The 14,927-nt window shown below is 39.2% G+C and overlaps 2 protein-coding genes across 3 annotated transcripts in view; one reads left to right on the top strand and one right to left on the bottom strand.

Moving 5' to 3' along the window:
* The window catches only part of EEA1 (early endosome antigen 1), a 253,947-nt gene that overhangs the window by 138,311 nt on the left and 100,709 nt on the right, over window positions 1–14,927 (bottom strand). For both annotated transcript variants that reach the window (XR_007889189.1, XR_007889190.1), the window contains exon 32: window positions 14,506–14,679. The gene's annotated coding sequence lies outside the window, so the exon portion shown is untranslated. The remainder of the gene's footprint in view (window positions 1–14,505; window positions 14,680–14,927) is intronic.
* The window catches only part of PLEKHG7 (pleckstrin homology and RhoGEF domain containing G7), a 32,753-nt gene continuing 19,135 nt past the window's right edge, over window positions 1,310–14,927 (top strand). Inside the window, exons 1-7 of the mRNA XM_051621383.1 lie at window positions 1,310–2,014; window positions 3,265–3,287; window positions 8,156–8,283; window positions 9,569–9,609; window positions 11,231–11,326; window positions 12,094–12,243; window positions 14,385–14,480. Of these exons, the coding sequence (XP_051477343.1) occupies window positions 1,310–2,014; window positions 3,265–3,287; window positions 8,156–8,283; window positions 9,569–9,609; window positions 11,231–11,326; window positions 12,094–12,243; window positions 14,385–14,480 (1,239 nt within the window). The remainder of the gene's footprint in view (window positions 2,015–3,264; window positions 3,288–8,155; window positions 8,284–9,568; window positions 9,610–11,230; window positions 11,327–12,093; window positions 12,244–14,384; window positions 14,481–14,927) is intronic.

The following is a 14,927-nucleotide window of genomic DNA, read 5'->3' as shown; positions in this document are numbered from 1 at the left end:
GATTAAAAAGCAGCAGCAGCAAATCTCATAGAAATGGTGTGCAATCATAACTTTGCTCAGAATTGGAAAATAGTAATAATTTCTCATTATTGTAATTCATTATATATCTTGAATGTGATTTTTAGTGCTTGTCCATTTTAATAAGCATGCATTAATTACTTCTTATCTGTTATAGATGAATCAATAGATGCTAATAAATTTTTGGCTGTTCACTACAGTTGTAGTGTAAAAGCCTTTTACATTACAAATATATGCTTTTTCTTCCTGTAAATGTCTGAATTATTGTCTTCTAATGGCTGAAGAATTTATAAAAAGTAATACACTTTGAACTAGTAAACTTGATGAAAAAATTTGTTTCTAATCACTTTGCAAATCAACCTGATGGGACTATGCAATTAGACTAAAATAATCCTCAATGTGTGATACTCAATAATTCAAGAAAAAAGTTAACGTATGTTTGAGTAAACTCATTATAATAAATACAAGTGCCCAAAGAAGCCAGCAATCATTAACAAATTGAATATTCCAGTTGGCTGCACAAAGAAGCTGAATTAAAGAGATTGAATTAGCAATCTTCAGTTATAACTTGAAATATCAGTCCATTTTTAGAGAAACTAGCCATCAAAATAACTTAAGAATAGAGCTTCATGAATCACAGAACATAAGATTATTGACTAATCAATCAACAGGTATGTTACTTTGATCAGTTGTCTTCATTATTTGATTACAACATATACATCACGTTTACTGCAAAATACTTTTCCTGCTGAAAAGCAAAGCAAGAGTGATTAGACTCACCTTATATAAACATTACATTGTATTTGTTTAAGCATTCAGCAAGTAAATAGGATTTGTACATAAATTATTTTGGAAGAAGTAGAAGTCCTGAGAGCTAGTAACTTCATTTTTATCATAGGTACAGCAGTGTTACAAGCTCGTTTATTGATGGGGGAGTGGCAACAGGAAATTAGGTGGCTACAGTCCCAGATGAGCTGAGATCCTAATTACACAGCTAGCCTTTACCATTTAATTAGTTCTGCTGACTGATGCTGATGCTGCTTGCACACTCAAAGTTACTGCCTGTATAAACAGCTTGCTGAAATTGGGTTCTGAACCTGCTAAAACCTGCATTTAAACAGGATTCAAAGTGTGGGCAATTGTTTCTGTATTACTGCACATATCTAAATAATTTTGTTTCTCTTTTGTCCATTTTCACATCGTCCCACATCAAAATGCATTAAGCAAGTTTCTAATAACCTTTTCTGATCATGGTAGGTACAGAGAGCTATACATCTTCATGCTGCAAATAATGCAACAACCAAGCTCTGATTATTCCCCGGATGTGGTCAAAGAAACCTGCATCACTGTGGAACTTCTAAACAGTGAAGCTGAGCTTCATAAAGAAAATGTTATTTTGTCTGGAAGCAGCAATCCAGAAGATGTCTTGGGTCCCTGTGAAATGCAGGCAGTATCAGTTTGTATGGGCACCACCATGCCTCCAGGTGACTACATTCGAAGACGAGGTTATACAGAATCTTCACTTCTGAAGCCTCCCACAGCAGAGTGCATTGGGAACCATCATGCACCTTTCCAGTTTGACCGGCATGCTTTGGCCAGGATTTCCACTTCTCCAACTTTAAGGCGCCTAAGGATGGCCTCTGCCTCAGAAGCAATGTCATTCCAGGACTGCTCTGACACAGCCCAGCTGGGGAATCAGAAGGAATACACTGGCTCTCTCCGCCACATTTGTAAGAGTCCACCTCGGTGCACTACTGCTTCCTCATTGTCATTGCCCTCTTGTGTTCATGCAAAACTACTGTCTTCCAAAACCAAGACTGAGACAGCTACAGCAGATCCAGAGTCTCCCAGCCTCACATCAAAGATTCCAAGCCAAAAAGATCATCTCAGCAATGGCAGTCCCAATGAGACACTCCCAAACTCTTGGAAAGCCAACTCCGCTACACTGCCTAGGAGATTCCCCCGCCACAGCCCTACACCACAGGCGGGGGTCCAGGTGAGAGGAGTAGGATGATGCAACCTCCTTTTCAGTCATGCACATTAAGTGTTGGACCATCATGGCCCAGTGCATAAACGAAACTACAGTTCTTAACCTTAACTACAACCTGGCCTTAGATACAACAGACCAACTTCTACACTCATCAGGAAGGGAGGTTTTCCCTTTTCAATCAGCAAGAGACAACAGTTCCAGCCTTGTCTCTTGGTGACCAGGTTGGCCTCATCTGTGCCTGCACAAGGCCATTCTTTCTCACTTCTGTCCATTCAGCCTGGTGGGACAGTGTAACTGTTTGTGGTATTAAGAAAAAACAGGACTAAGTAATTTATCCAATTCTGATTGGGATTTTAGAAGATTATTTTCTTTCCAAGATCCATCAGTAGGGTTCTTCCTAAGCTGAGGCAGTTCTCTATTCTGTTTTACTGAATAGCACTACTAACCCTAAGAAAACCAACAACAAAGTAATTCAAGATGGTTAAGCCAAATTCAAGGTTTTCCACTGCCAAAGGATGTCACATTCCTTTTCTTTACTTCCACTTACCTAGATCTGACACTCACTGGCTCCCTCTATTTTTATGTTCAGCTCCATAAATAAGCAGACAATTCTGCAATCTCTTCTGGAAAACAAACAAACAAACCCCAAACAAAAAAAAACCACAAAACCCCCACAAAAACTAAAAAACTGGTCCAGTGACTGCCAGCACCAGTAAAGAGAAATAAGGAAGAGGGGAGCTAGCCCTCCAACTTTCCCTGGTGGCAGGCTGCTATCAAGCTGTCCCCCATAACTTCACCCCAAGGAGAAAAGGAGACACACTGCACAAACGAGGTTTGCTACTGCACAAACGAGGTTCTACTAGTTCTATGGTCCAAGACCTTGCATCACTTTCACAGGCAGTTAAATTCAGACATGTTTGACTCCATTTTCATGCAAAGGACATGCACACACGTTTCACTGAATGTGGGTGGTGTGGAATAGGTGTTTAGCTCTTGACTAACTGGTTAGTATTATGCCACGGACTGAAAGTTATTTTCCCCCTACCCCTGGGGGTGTATTTCCTCTCCCCTGGAAATACAGAAAACATTCTGGATATCAAATGAGTTCTGCTCTTTTCTCCACAATACCAAAAATAATCATTTGATTTCTAACTTCATGTGTTACATTTCTCTTAACAAATGAATACTTTTTTCACACAATCAGATTGCTTGTTTGCTTTCTGTCTGAGTAACACAAATATCTCACTTTCTTTCAGAAGAGAGGAGTGCCTGTACAAAGGTATGCATATATTTGTTTTATCTTACTCTAAGCTTCACTTCTGTACATTTTTAATGAATCTGCTTCACTCTAAACCAAAAGTGAACAGTGAGGCATGTATGTGTAACTCAACTTTAACTTGTAGATTTGCTTTGTGAGATGCCTGTCACCAGCTTGTTAAACTAAGCTTTTTAATAAGATTTTCTTTCAAAGGTGGCCCTCTCCCCTGACACATTTAGCTAGATTTCACACAGTATTTCAGTGGGATCATTTGAGAACTCTGAACTAGGAAATTACTGCCAAAAGGTCCGCTGTTTGGATTAGCAGTGTCGAATTTCAGCTTGAAGAATGTGAAACATCTCATAATCTTGAGTGACATTCTTCAAAACTTTGTGGGAGGGAAAGGCAGCAAAGAAGCTAGCAGAACAGCACGATATTGTTCTCATACATGAGCAAAGCTGATCTAGGATTGCTACTGGATGGAGGGATTGTTATTCCTACAAACTAAGAAGAATACTTGAGTTTTATAGACTAGTGCAGGCAAGATAAAGTTTTGTGTACTGTAGATCAGTGGAGTGATTTGCATCGAGCTCCTACAAACAGTTATCTGAAAGTAAAGGCTTGATTGGAAATGAGTTTGATTCAGACATGTTTGTTTCCTGAAGATGTTCAAAAGTTTACCAAAGGGAAATAAAGCTTATTTTCTCCCCAAACAATGAGGATGCAGGAGCTAGTACTTCCCTTAATAGCCATAGCTCTCTCACTGAAGGTGATCTGTATGACCCCCCCTTCAGGTGGTGCATGCAGTTGACTGAGGTATATTAAAACCACCAGCACTAGTGAGTAAGGCTTGGAGAAAACAAAGCAGCCTCATAACTGACAGCAACACACTGCTTTTGTGACTCTACCATAACATGTTTCACTTGTTAAGGCAATAGATATCATTACTTGAGCTGTATCTCCTCTTCTTCCCAATGTTTATTCATTTTACAGGTAAAGGTTCTGTTGTAACCCGCAGTTTACAAACAGATCAGCGTTTCAAGTGTATTTGTATTTGGGACTGGGTGAGCTGGAGCAGGCTGATAGAGTCTGACTCATTACACAGTGCAGTTCCCTAGGCAATGCTTAGCAGATGTGCATGTGTACATCTGAAATCACACGTTCACTGTAGAAGAGGCCTCTTAGAACACCAGCTAGGGTATTGGTTCTGGACTTCTACCCGGACACATTTTAAAATCAAGAAATCACATAAGCAACAATGCAAGCTTTGTTTGACAGCCACCAGCAGGAAACATTGAGAAAAGGAGGTTTGGATGATGGGTTTTATTTCTTGTCCTGATCAATATTAGAATGTGTAGAAACATAAAACAAAAATCACCAGTTTCTGCTTTAAACTTTTTTGTCAGGTTGAATTTGGTCCAAGGTTTAGGCAAGTGCTGTATTCAGTTCCTCCTTTATCCAAATCATTAGTATAGCTCCTTAACAGCTAATCCCTTCTTATCACAGCCAAACAAAACTGCTGAAATGTCAGATTATTCTCGCCAACCAGAAGCGCATTGGGACAGCTGACAAACCTCCCCCAAGACTGATATGTGTATTGTCCAGGGTACAAACATACCTCCATCCTTCATTTTTAATGAACATCTCCCAGCTCCCAGGCTGTACGTTCAAAAGTATCTCTTAGAGCAGCAATGTTCATTTTTAACAGACTTCCCCAACACAGCCCTCAGTCACAAATGCCACTACATCTCTGTCGGCATGGCAACATGCTGAACTGATGCTGATTAAAAATAACCAGCCTAAATAAATAAATAAATAAACAAAAGGACCAGAAAGGCAACACAGAGAGAGGTGTGTGTAGTGACAGAGTGTGATGCTAAAGCCAACACTGCCATGGAAGGAAATGTTGATAAATCAAAATCTTTAGTTTACTCTGAGCTCATTTTCTCCTTGCCCTCATTCAGCAGATCAGAGACTGGGTGCAAAACTGGATTGCACTGTTTCCTAAAGACAACCAACTAATGAGATGTCTTCTCAATAATTGCCAAGGCAGCTCAGTTGTTAACTCTTTGAATCAGGGAGTCCCGTCTGCCTTCCCTGAGTGGCTCAAGTAACCATGTCACCACCTGGCTGTTACCTCAGTGCTGTGACCACCCTATAATGTTGACCCTTGTAACCTATTGATTTGCTTTTGTTCTCATCTAGTAGGCATTCCTTTGCATAACATATCTGTTAGTCAAGTATGGTGACTTATGTAGATAGATCTATGCCCTGGGACATCTGAAGGTCTAGTTAAGCTAAAATTATGAACATATCAAGATACAGACATCTAAAAAGCAATAAGCTGAAACTCTCTGTGCCCTAGAAACAACTGTATACCCAGGATATTTGTTTTTCCAGACCATGAGCTGCTTCAGTGTCTTTAGTAATTTTCCATGACTTTGTAATGCAAACCTGTGACATTATCTTGCTTCACAAAACAAGGAAATTTAAAGGAGGAATTATGATTTCTCCTCAGGTGCTTGAGCTCATCCCTAAAGTAGAAACGTTTCTTTCACTGAAGCACTTTAGCTGTCTGCCTCTAATAAGAAAAACAGAAAACTAAAAAAAAAAAAAAGGCAAAACTACAGTGTCTGCAGGCATGAAAAGATGAAAAAAACCCATTGTATACAGAATCAAAAACTAATAAATTGCATCACAGCATGTCAGTAGTTTCATTTCTCCAGTAAAACAAACAAGAGCATCTAATGTACCTAATACGTCTACAGGCAATGAGCCAGGTGATCGCAGATACCTGTACCTCCATCTGTGAAGCATTAATACATAATTTAGGCATGTAAGTAATTGATCAGACTAGGCATGTTAGATTGCAAAGGTATATTGTAGCTACACATCCAAGTGACCTTGGCACACTGACACACTTCACAGGCTTGCAAACCCATGTGAAGAGCTTGTCTAGATGTATGTGTCTCTGAAGTTCAAGGCCTTTTTGATCTAGGGAAATAACATTTGACTCAGTTGCAATTAAACTGTGATTCCCATTGGTAATCTTCACAAGTGACTGTCCTCCATCTTCAAAATATATTCTGCAATTGAAGCAGGCTAGGTACTTTAAGAATCAATAATATTTGGCAAATTTTTATTGTGAATCCAGCCTGAAATAAATCTCCTGAATTTCCCATTACGGGACTGACAAATTTTGGAATTATTCTTGTATTATATTGCAGCATCTGTCTTGTATAATAATCCAGCTGCCAAAGAGATTGCATGGTGGAATCACACTTCATACTGTTGTTACCAACACTTAAAACTTGCACTGGGGAGCACTCAGTGTACCTCGTCAGGAAGTGGTCTCCCTTGCACTGATATGGGCTTGGAGACAACCAAAAAACAGTCACTGTCCATAAAAGCTCTCAAACCATGTATCAGGTTCAATTTCATGAGAAACTTTGGAGATTCATTGTAAATTCCTAAAGTTAAATAAAACAGATCCTATATGTCCCATTCAGTAGGACTACTAGGAAAGAACAAGCTTTTTGAGAACTCATACATTGCATACTATAAACTCCTCAACACTTAGTTTTCAAACTGGTGTTAAAGTCCCAGACCTGGCCCTCCTTACTTCCTGGTACACAGCCCTCTCTTGTTAAGAGCAGATCTTTCCTTTCAACTATACAATTCAATTGGTTTAGCTAAAGGAGTTGCAAGCAATGTCACCATCAGATCATAACAAAAAGCATGTCTTGCTATACATAGCTCATCCCAGTTCTCTGCCTCAGAGCTGCTAAGTTATCAAGGGAGTATTCATGCACTTAAGGGGGAAAAGATACCTGCCAGGTTTCACATCAAGTGTTGGCAAATGGCTACATATTTCCAGTAAGGTATCTGCCTAGAAAAAAAAAAAAAAACAACAATAGGAAATACATCTAACTCACAAAAATACACAATAAATGGTGAATAAAAAATGGAATTTTTAGATACGTACAAAGACTCCTTCAGTACCTGCCTCCTCCTTCAGCACCTGCCTCCTCCTTCAGCTACTTAATTACTGACCCTTTGAACTTTCATGCAGTCTTCAGCATGAGTCAAAATTCACAACATCCAAAGAGGTTTTCGATATGCACCAATAGTTTCTGTATTTGAATGCAAGCAGCCTCTGGCACAAACACACTGCTGGATACAGAATGCCTGTGTCACTTCACTTGATGGATCTACATCCTGGACAATACCCTCTGTTAGTAACCACAATAGCTGGAAGGACCCATTTGTTTCCTATCAGCAGGGCCACTAAGTCATATTATATTCAAAACACAAAATATTTGAATTAGCAGGAAAAAAAAAAAAAAAAAAAAAAACCACTGAAAAGATTTAGAAAGAAAATAGCATGAACTAGCCAAAAGGTTAAATATTTAAAAGAAAACAAAACAACATTTAAACTGTTTCACTAGCTTGCTGTCTTTTCTTGAAATCACATGAGTTGTATGAAGGTTGAAAGTAATGGCAGCCCACGTATCAGGTAGGGACATCATATTTAACTGCTCCTTTGGACTCCAATGCCAAAATGTAGATTCTGAAATCTCAGCTCATTTTTACCTAATCTCAAAAGAACCCAGAATTTCCAATATTTCAATTCTCTAAATACCTGTTATGTGAGGTAAACCAAGGCCATAAGCACCTTAATCTTAGCAAAAGTATGGAGTTGGAAAGAGAGATATTTGCTGTTGATCACTAAAATATTTTGCTCACTTCTTCTTTTAACACACTATGTCATAGCCACTGTGACTTAGGTTTTTAGCTCATTTCCTCCTGTCATTAGCAAAGAGCACTTCAGAAGTTTCCTCTGCAGCCCTGAGCAGAGAGAGGTGACGTGTTGTTGTTGCATCTCACAGATCAGCCGAGCGCAGGCGTAGCTCCGTGGTAGTGAGTCTGCCGGGACTCGAGGTGTTCCCTGGAGATCTCCTGGTGTCAGACAGTGTCATGGACCACCTACCCCATGCGGCCCTGCTGCTAAGTGCAGGTCAGACACAGGGTGGGGTTTGCTTGTCTGGGCAAAGCAAAAAGCACAACTAGAACTTGTGCATGTGGGATGGGGGGGGAGGATCAGTGCAAGGATGGCAGCAAGGCAGCACAGCTGCCATGAGGGATTCTGTTACCCAGCACCAAAGTGACTGCACCACTGACTTAAATTCTCCTCTATTTAAAAAAAAAAAAAATTATAAATTATTTTATTTTGCTGAGTGCAAAATGTAAGGGGTAGTTGAGGGCAGCAGGACACAGATCTCCTCTTTCCTCCAGAGACTAGGGGCAACCAGAGCCCAGGCCAGCATCTGCATCTGCAAGAAGTCGAGTTACAAATTTGTGCCTGCACAGCTTCAAGAAGAAGGAAGAGAGTGGTCCATGTCACCCTCCCCAGCAGCACGCTAATTATGAGTGTTGCAAACCCAGCTCCTGGCTAGAGGTTGCTCACAAGACCATTCAATACTGAAATGCAGACCTGCAAGCAATTTCCACAAATACCCATTGTGGAGTGTGGTATAATGTGCAGTGTGATTGCCAGACACCAGAAGATGCTGGTGACCAGAGATTAAAATTCTCTCAAAAACAAATGAGTCAAGGTCACAACCAGAAGTTTCATGAAAGCCAAGAAGCCAGCCATTCCCAGGAAGAATAACCAAGGCCTTCAACATCATAAAGATGAAAGTTTCATCTGTGATTCCCAGCCGCACACAGACCACATTTAGAAAACAAACACAGGCATTCCTCACCTCTCACCACTGCATTCTTAACTCTAGATTCCCAGCTTTCCCTGTGCCACACTAAGGACCATGAATCACAGCCTGCATCACTGTGCAAATCCTGTAACAGATCTGAGGCCTAGGGTTTGTAGGACTGTTTATTCACAGGAGGTTTAAATACCTGCATATCTCCAAGGTAACAGTAATGAGCAGATATAGTCTAATTCTTGCTTCAAAACAATGGATATCTTCAAGAATTGGCCTGAGTTATGATGCAGTTTCCCATGTAAAGAATTGTCAATCACACACAGATCATCTGCAGCAAGTGGGAGTGTTAAGCACCATCCAAGATCCCATCACAGATAGACATAATTATTGCTGGGAGGAAACCAACAGCCTTAATGGGTTTTAAGGCTGGCGCACAAACTATCTAAACACAAGTATTATATCTGAGCAAAGTGGAGTATATCTAAAAAAAACCCCAAATTAAGAAAAAAGCATATAAATAACAGGTTTATTTTTAGCTATTTGTTTCTTTACTAATAACATATTTGTTCTACCCATCAGAGTCTAAAAAGCCAAGGTGGCCATTTGCAAAAAGAGGAGTTGTGAGTATTTCATCATGTTTTTTTCTTTGCACTGACCTTGCCTTTTCACACAACTAACCTGGGTAAATATTGTTCCTTCTCTTTACTCCCTTGGGACTTCTTGGGCATTTATCTGCCATGAAGGTTGAGTGGCCCCAGTGCAGCCACAAGTGCTGCTGCCCGTGATAGACATGAAAACACAGCTAGTGCCACTGCCCCTGAGATGCTCAGAGTGCTTTAGATGCTTACATGCCTTTTTAGGTGCTTTCTTAGGCTTTTCCTGTCCTTGTGGGTACTCTCCAGTACAAGCATACACACCAACACACTTCAGTTAATTTCTTTGTCTAACACATTCCCTTGTCTTTTTCAGTTGTGAAAATGTTCACTTGCTATGATATCCAAATGTCCTTTTTGAGTGTCATTCATAATTCAAAAAATAATTTGCACGTCTTGTTAACTTTGCATGCCTAAACATATGATCGTGTACAGTCCCTTTCCAATACTTTTTGCATTTTATATTCAAAATCACAACTATCAAAGAAGAGTTTGTACAAGTGAAACCAATGCAAGTGCTCAGATTAGCTTCATTTGATAGCATTTCTACAGCCTTTGAATGAGCATGGACTTAAACTGAGAATTTTTAAGTTCAGGAAAGTATTTGAAACGCACATTAAAATACATTCAATATTTAGCCAAAGTGATTTCTGAGACCATTCAATGCCAAAAAAAAAATAATTTATGAAGATTCGTTTGCTGGTACATTAGTTAAATGTGCATATATACTAATGCATTATTGTTTCTGCTCCATTTCAAGCTATCTTTAAAAACTGAGAATTGAGACTAAACTCAAATTTCAAATATTATAATCAAACACATATTTCAAAATTGGCTTGAGTTCAGTGCCTAAAGTTCAGACAATAGGAATCCATGAAGCATGGGTATACAGTTCCAGAAAGCAGATAAAATTTAGCCAAATTTAGGTCTATGCTCATAGCACTGAATTTGAGTTCATAAATATTAGTTAAACTTTTTACATGTCACTGTTGGCCTGAAAAACAAAGTTAAGCTAAAAGCAATTGTCTATGTGAAGGATCATGAAATGAACACAAACTCCTCCTGCTGTTTCAGCTTCCTAAAACCTCATTTTCTAGACACTACTCTGCAGCCGAGTAAAGGAGTTTCTTCAATACATAACTCAAATAAAAAAAAAATAAAAAAAAAATAGACAAACACTCAAGCTTTGTATACCTACAGCAGAAGGATTATATCAACTATAAATTTGTTATACCCTATATCTGACAGTGCTGAAGGAAGAAAAATACTTTATTTGTTCTGTCTGCTGAGGGTAGCACCTTTCCTGTTGCCATACCAATGATTTAGCCTGCCAAAGACTTCTGCGTAACAAAAATAAGATCTTACACACCAACACCTAAGCCACCTACATACCCTGCCCTTAGCGACAAATAAACCTGCCATCACTACCTCATCTCTGTGTAGGAGAGCCTGGAAATACAAGGAAATCTCTCAGTCAAGTGCAAGCTCCTCACAGATCAGAGCAAGGTTACTGAGCTGGGTAAACTTCTTACTGGTCTTTATAACATTGTGTGAATCAGGGTTTTGTGGTTTTCTTTTCATTCAACAGGGTAAAGACAAACAGAAGCAAGCATCTGATCTGGAAAACTGTCTTTCAACCCTGAAGATCATAGACTGCAGCTCATATGAATTTTACTGCTTTAAGGTATCAAAATACTCCAGAATACTTAAAGATGGGAATAAAAAATTTGTGTTCAAGTTACAGTTTTTCGCTACATAAATCTGTACACGAGACCTTTCTGCAAAATTAATGCAGCAAGCATAAGGTATGTTTTTGTTGTTTGAAATGGAGGGAAAAGAAGGAAACTGTGAGTGTTGCAGAAGGTTAGCAAGAGCCCTCACAACCACCTGGATATTGGCAGGATTCAAGACTGCCCTAGATCAGAGAGGTGCCACCTTCAGAAGCAGGCATTGAGACAACTGTTAGCAGTACCTGCCTAATTTGTATGCCACTGTCTGACTTGGGAGCAAGTCAGTAAGGTGACAGTGGTCACTTTAGGACTAAATAAACCAACATCCAATTACCTATGAAGTTCTAGTCCCTTGGTACCTTGATTTTACCAGCTGGAAAATATGAAGCTATCATCCACCCCTGCTTTCCAGTAGCAGCAGCAGCACAACAGATTAAATTCCTTAGCATTTGCTAGCTGTCCATTATTTTTCGATACAGCATCCTACAAACAGAGTGTCATCTGTGCTGCTTTCAAATTCAACATGTTTATATTATAAATATTTTGGAGGGAAATATCACATTTTTTAATCTTTTTAGAGAAATCTGTAAGCCTTCAGAAGAAGAATCACTAAAACTGTCAGCTGGGCTTTTATGTGGGCAAGTAGATCATAGGTTCTTTTCATAAGGTCTGAAGCAGTTGTTGCCATAGTCAGTGGTTTTCTTTCTTCTGCAATCTACAGAGTAAATCTTGGCATGAATTTGTAAAGGCACAACAGACTGACCGTAAAGATGTCGACAGCCAGTTAGAAGTTAAAAAAGAAGCAGCAGTGTGGGAACTTTTCACAAGTGAATGCACTTACTTTCTGGATCATTTGCTGGTTCTCAAGATGGTAACTTCAGATTTCATTTCTTAAAAATAATGAAACGTTATTTGCCCTGTTGTCAGCATGCAGACATAAAGCCACCTGTAACCTCTCATTGTGTGTCTACAGGGGAATGATGTAAGACTTTGGGTTTTCTCCCATATTGCCTGGTCATAGTGTTTCCACAATTCACTGTGGTTTTTATCTTCTTTAGTGTGAGGGTGATGAGACACTGGAACAGGTTGCCCAGGGAAGTCGCAGAAGCCCCATCCCTAGAAGTGTTCAAGGGCAGGTTAGATGGGGCTCTGAATGGGAGGGTATCCCAGGGGAGTTCAGGGGAGTTGGAACTAAACTATTTTAAAGGTCCCTTCCAACCCAAACCATTCCATGATTCTTGATGGCATCTCTTATTCTGGGCATTACTTTCTAGTGCTTTGCAAACTTTTCAGTTATTTCATCCGATACAACACAATTCCTCTCACTAACACTGAACTGAAACCACTCTCCGATTTCCTATACTGAATAATTCTCTACCACTAGTCTGTAACATTATACTCTTAATTTAACTTCATATAAAGCTGTGGCTGGATGATCTGGACTAGAGCATGAAAACCTCAGAAATCAGCAGACCTGTAGTTTTATCATACAAGAAAACAAGCAAAATAAAGAACAACTCCTTTCCCAAAATCCCCAAATTGCCTCCATCATGGTGAATTTTAAGAGCTTTGAAATAGATACAAGAATATTACACATTGTTACAAGAATAGCTGCACTATTTACATTCATCACACATCAGAAATTAGGGTATTCATGTAAAAGGAAGGAAGCTTCCCTAAATATCTTCCTCTGCACAGACGATTTCTGTTTTCTTATTAGTCAAAGGAAAAAAATAGTGAAACGTTTTCCATGTTGCTGAAATTTAGCCCAGGCAGGACAAGAAGTATGCAAAGTAAAAGGAATAAATACAGGAGTCAGCTGAATTCCTCCTCAGCGGGGCAGAAGGGGAAGGGATGGAAAAGGGGACAGCACGACCAGCTGTATCTCCAAGGCGAGATGGAAGTGTCCTTCCTTCTAGACTTTTTGTTCAGAGATCTAAGAAGACTGAAAACAGGTCAATCCTGAGAAGGATGTGGGTAACAGGAGACATACAGGCCCCTAGACGAATCTGATGTAGGAACCACAGACAAGCCCTGTGTGGCCCATGAATGATAAAACAGTCAGTCCACGCTAGTTTCCCAAACTATCCTGCCAAAAAAAGAACCCATTGAATTTGATTAGCCAGTTTTACAGATACCTACTACTCTAAATACTTCCTGGTATAGAAATATTCCACTGATTTTAATGAACCTCCACAGGCAACTTTAAGACCCTTTAAATCCCCTTTATGTCAGCTGTTCATGGCAACTGAATAATTACACAAAGCTAAGCAAACACTCTCACTAGCTCATAGTCTTGGCACCTGGGTGATTTTTTTTCATTAATGCTTTTCACACATATAGAAAAAAAATTCTACTTAGTAATTACTTTTTTTAAGCCTTTTTCAGATATAAGTCAAATTCGGCAAAGCTCCAAGATCACTGTCAGAGCTTAAATAATGTTAAATCTTAAAAAGCCAATAAATACACATGCAGTTTTCAGTCCATACAGGTTAATAAAACAGTCCAAAGAGATGAAAAACCTTAATGAACCTTCTACTTATTCCAGCTATTTTTTTTCCCTTAGTAGCTCTCAAAAATTACATAGCACCAGATAGGAGGTAGGAAAGCATTTGGAAAGGTCACAGAAATCTATAATTATGACTTTGATATAATTAATTCCGTCATGTGGCTCTACAGGGAGCTGAGTTGCTCCTCTTCTTCTGGAGAGCACTGCAGAGACATAGCTGCCTCCATGGCAGCCACAGACACCCCACAGACATCACTCATACCCTCCTTCTCACACAAAACCCAGCAGTTACCTTTCAGGCAGGTCAGAAAAAGTTTCTCAGAGTGTCTTTTTCTACCCTTCTCATATCAAATTATCATTTCATGGCAATTATAGTGCAAATGTTCTTTTCAAGGGGAAAAACCAAACCAAACAAACAAACAATAAAAAAAACAACCACAGATATATGGAATTGACATATATAGCAAATAACATGGATTTGGATGTATTTGGTTTTTTTTAAGATATTTATGAACACACTAAAATACCTCCAGAGTAATGAATTTCTCTTGGATGTGGATTTGTGGAGACTTTTCGCAAACTTAGAGGAGTTAAACAAGGTGAGTAAAAAAATAAAAGACTTACTAAGATCCAAAATCAGCCAGCCCAATGAAAGGAAATTAGAAACAATCCATAAAGCTTCTATTCAGATTCCATGATCACATTTGGAACTTAGTTGAAATCATCAGGCTTTCCTTCATTTTTATTTGGTATATCGGTGTGGGCCAAATTTCACCAGTGCAAATTATTCTCATGTGCCTTCAGAAAAAGATAAACAGACATTGGAACATGGGTGAGAGCTCATTTGGCAGTTGTTTCTGAAGGAAAGAAGAGTTTGAGCCTAATTCTCAAAATCAGCATCCTTTTAAAAGGATTTGTGAAGCCAAACTGCAACTGCACAATCCGTACAGCAAAACAGTTAAGAATACAAAATAACTACAACAAAATGTTTCCTTTTGTGAACAGATGGGCACAAAGACTTTGCTCTCTGTTATGTCACTCCAGTA

This window comes from Apus apus, chromosome 1 (genome assembly GCF_020740795.1).
Source record: "Apus apus isolate bApuApu2 chromosome 1, bApuApu2.pri.cur, whole genome shotgun sequence".
Taxonomy (NCBI): domain Eukaryota; kingdom Metazoa; phylum Chordata; class Aves; order Apodiformes; family Apodidae; genus Apus; species Apus apus.
The sequence above is the reverse complement of the archived record's forward strand: the minus strand, read 5'-3'. Positions and strand labels throughout refer to the sequence as shown.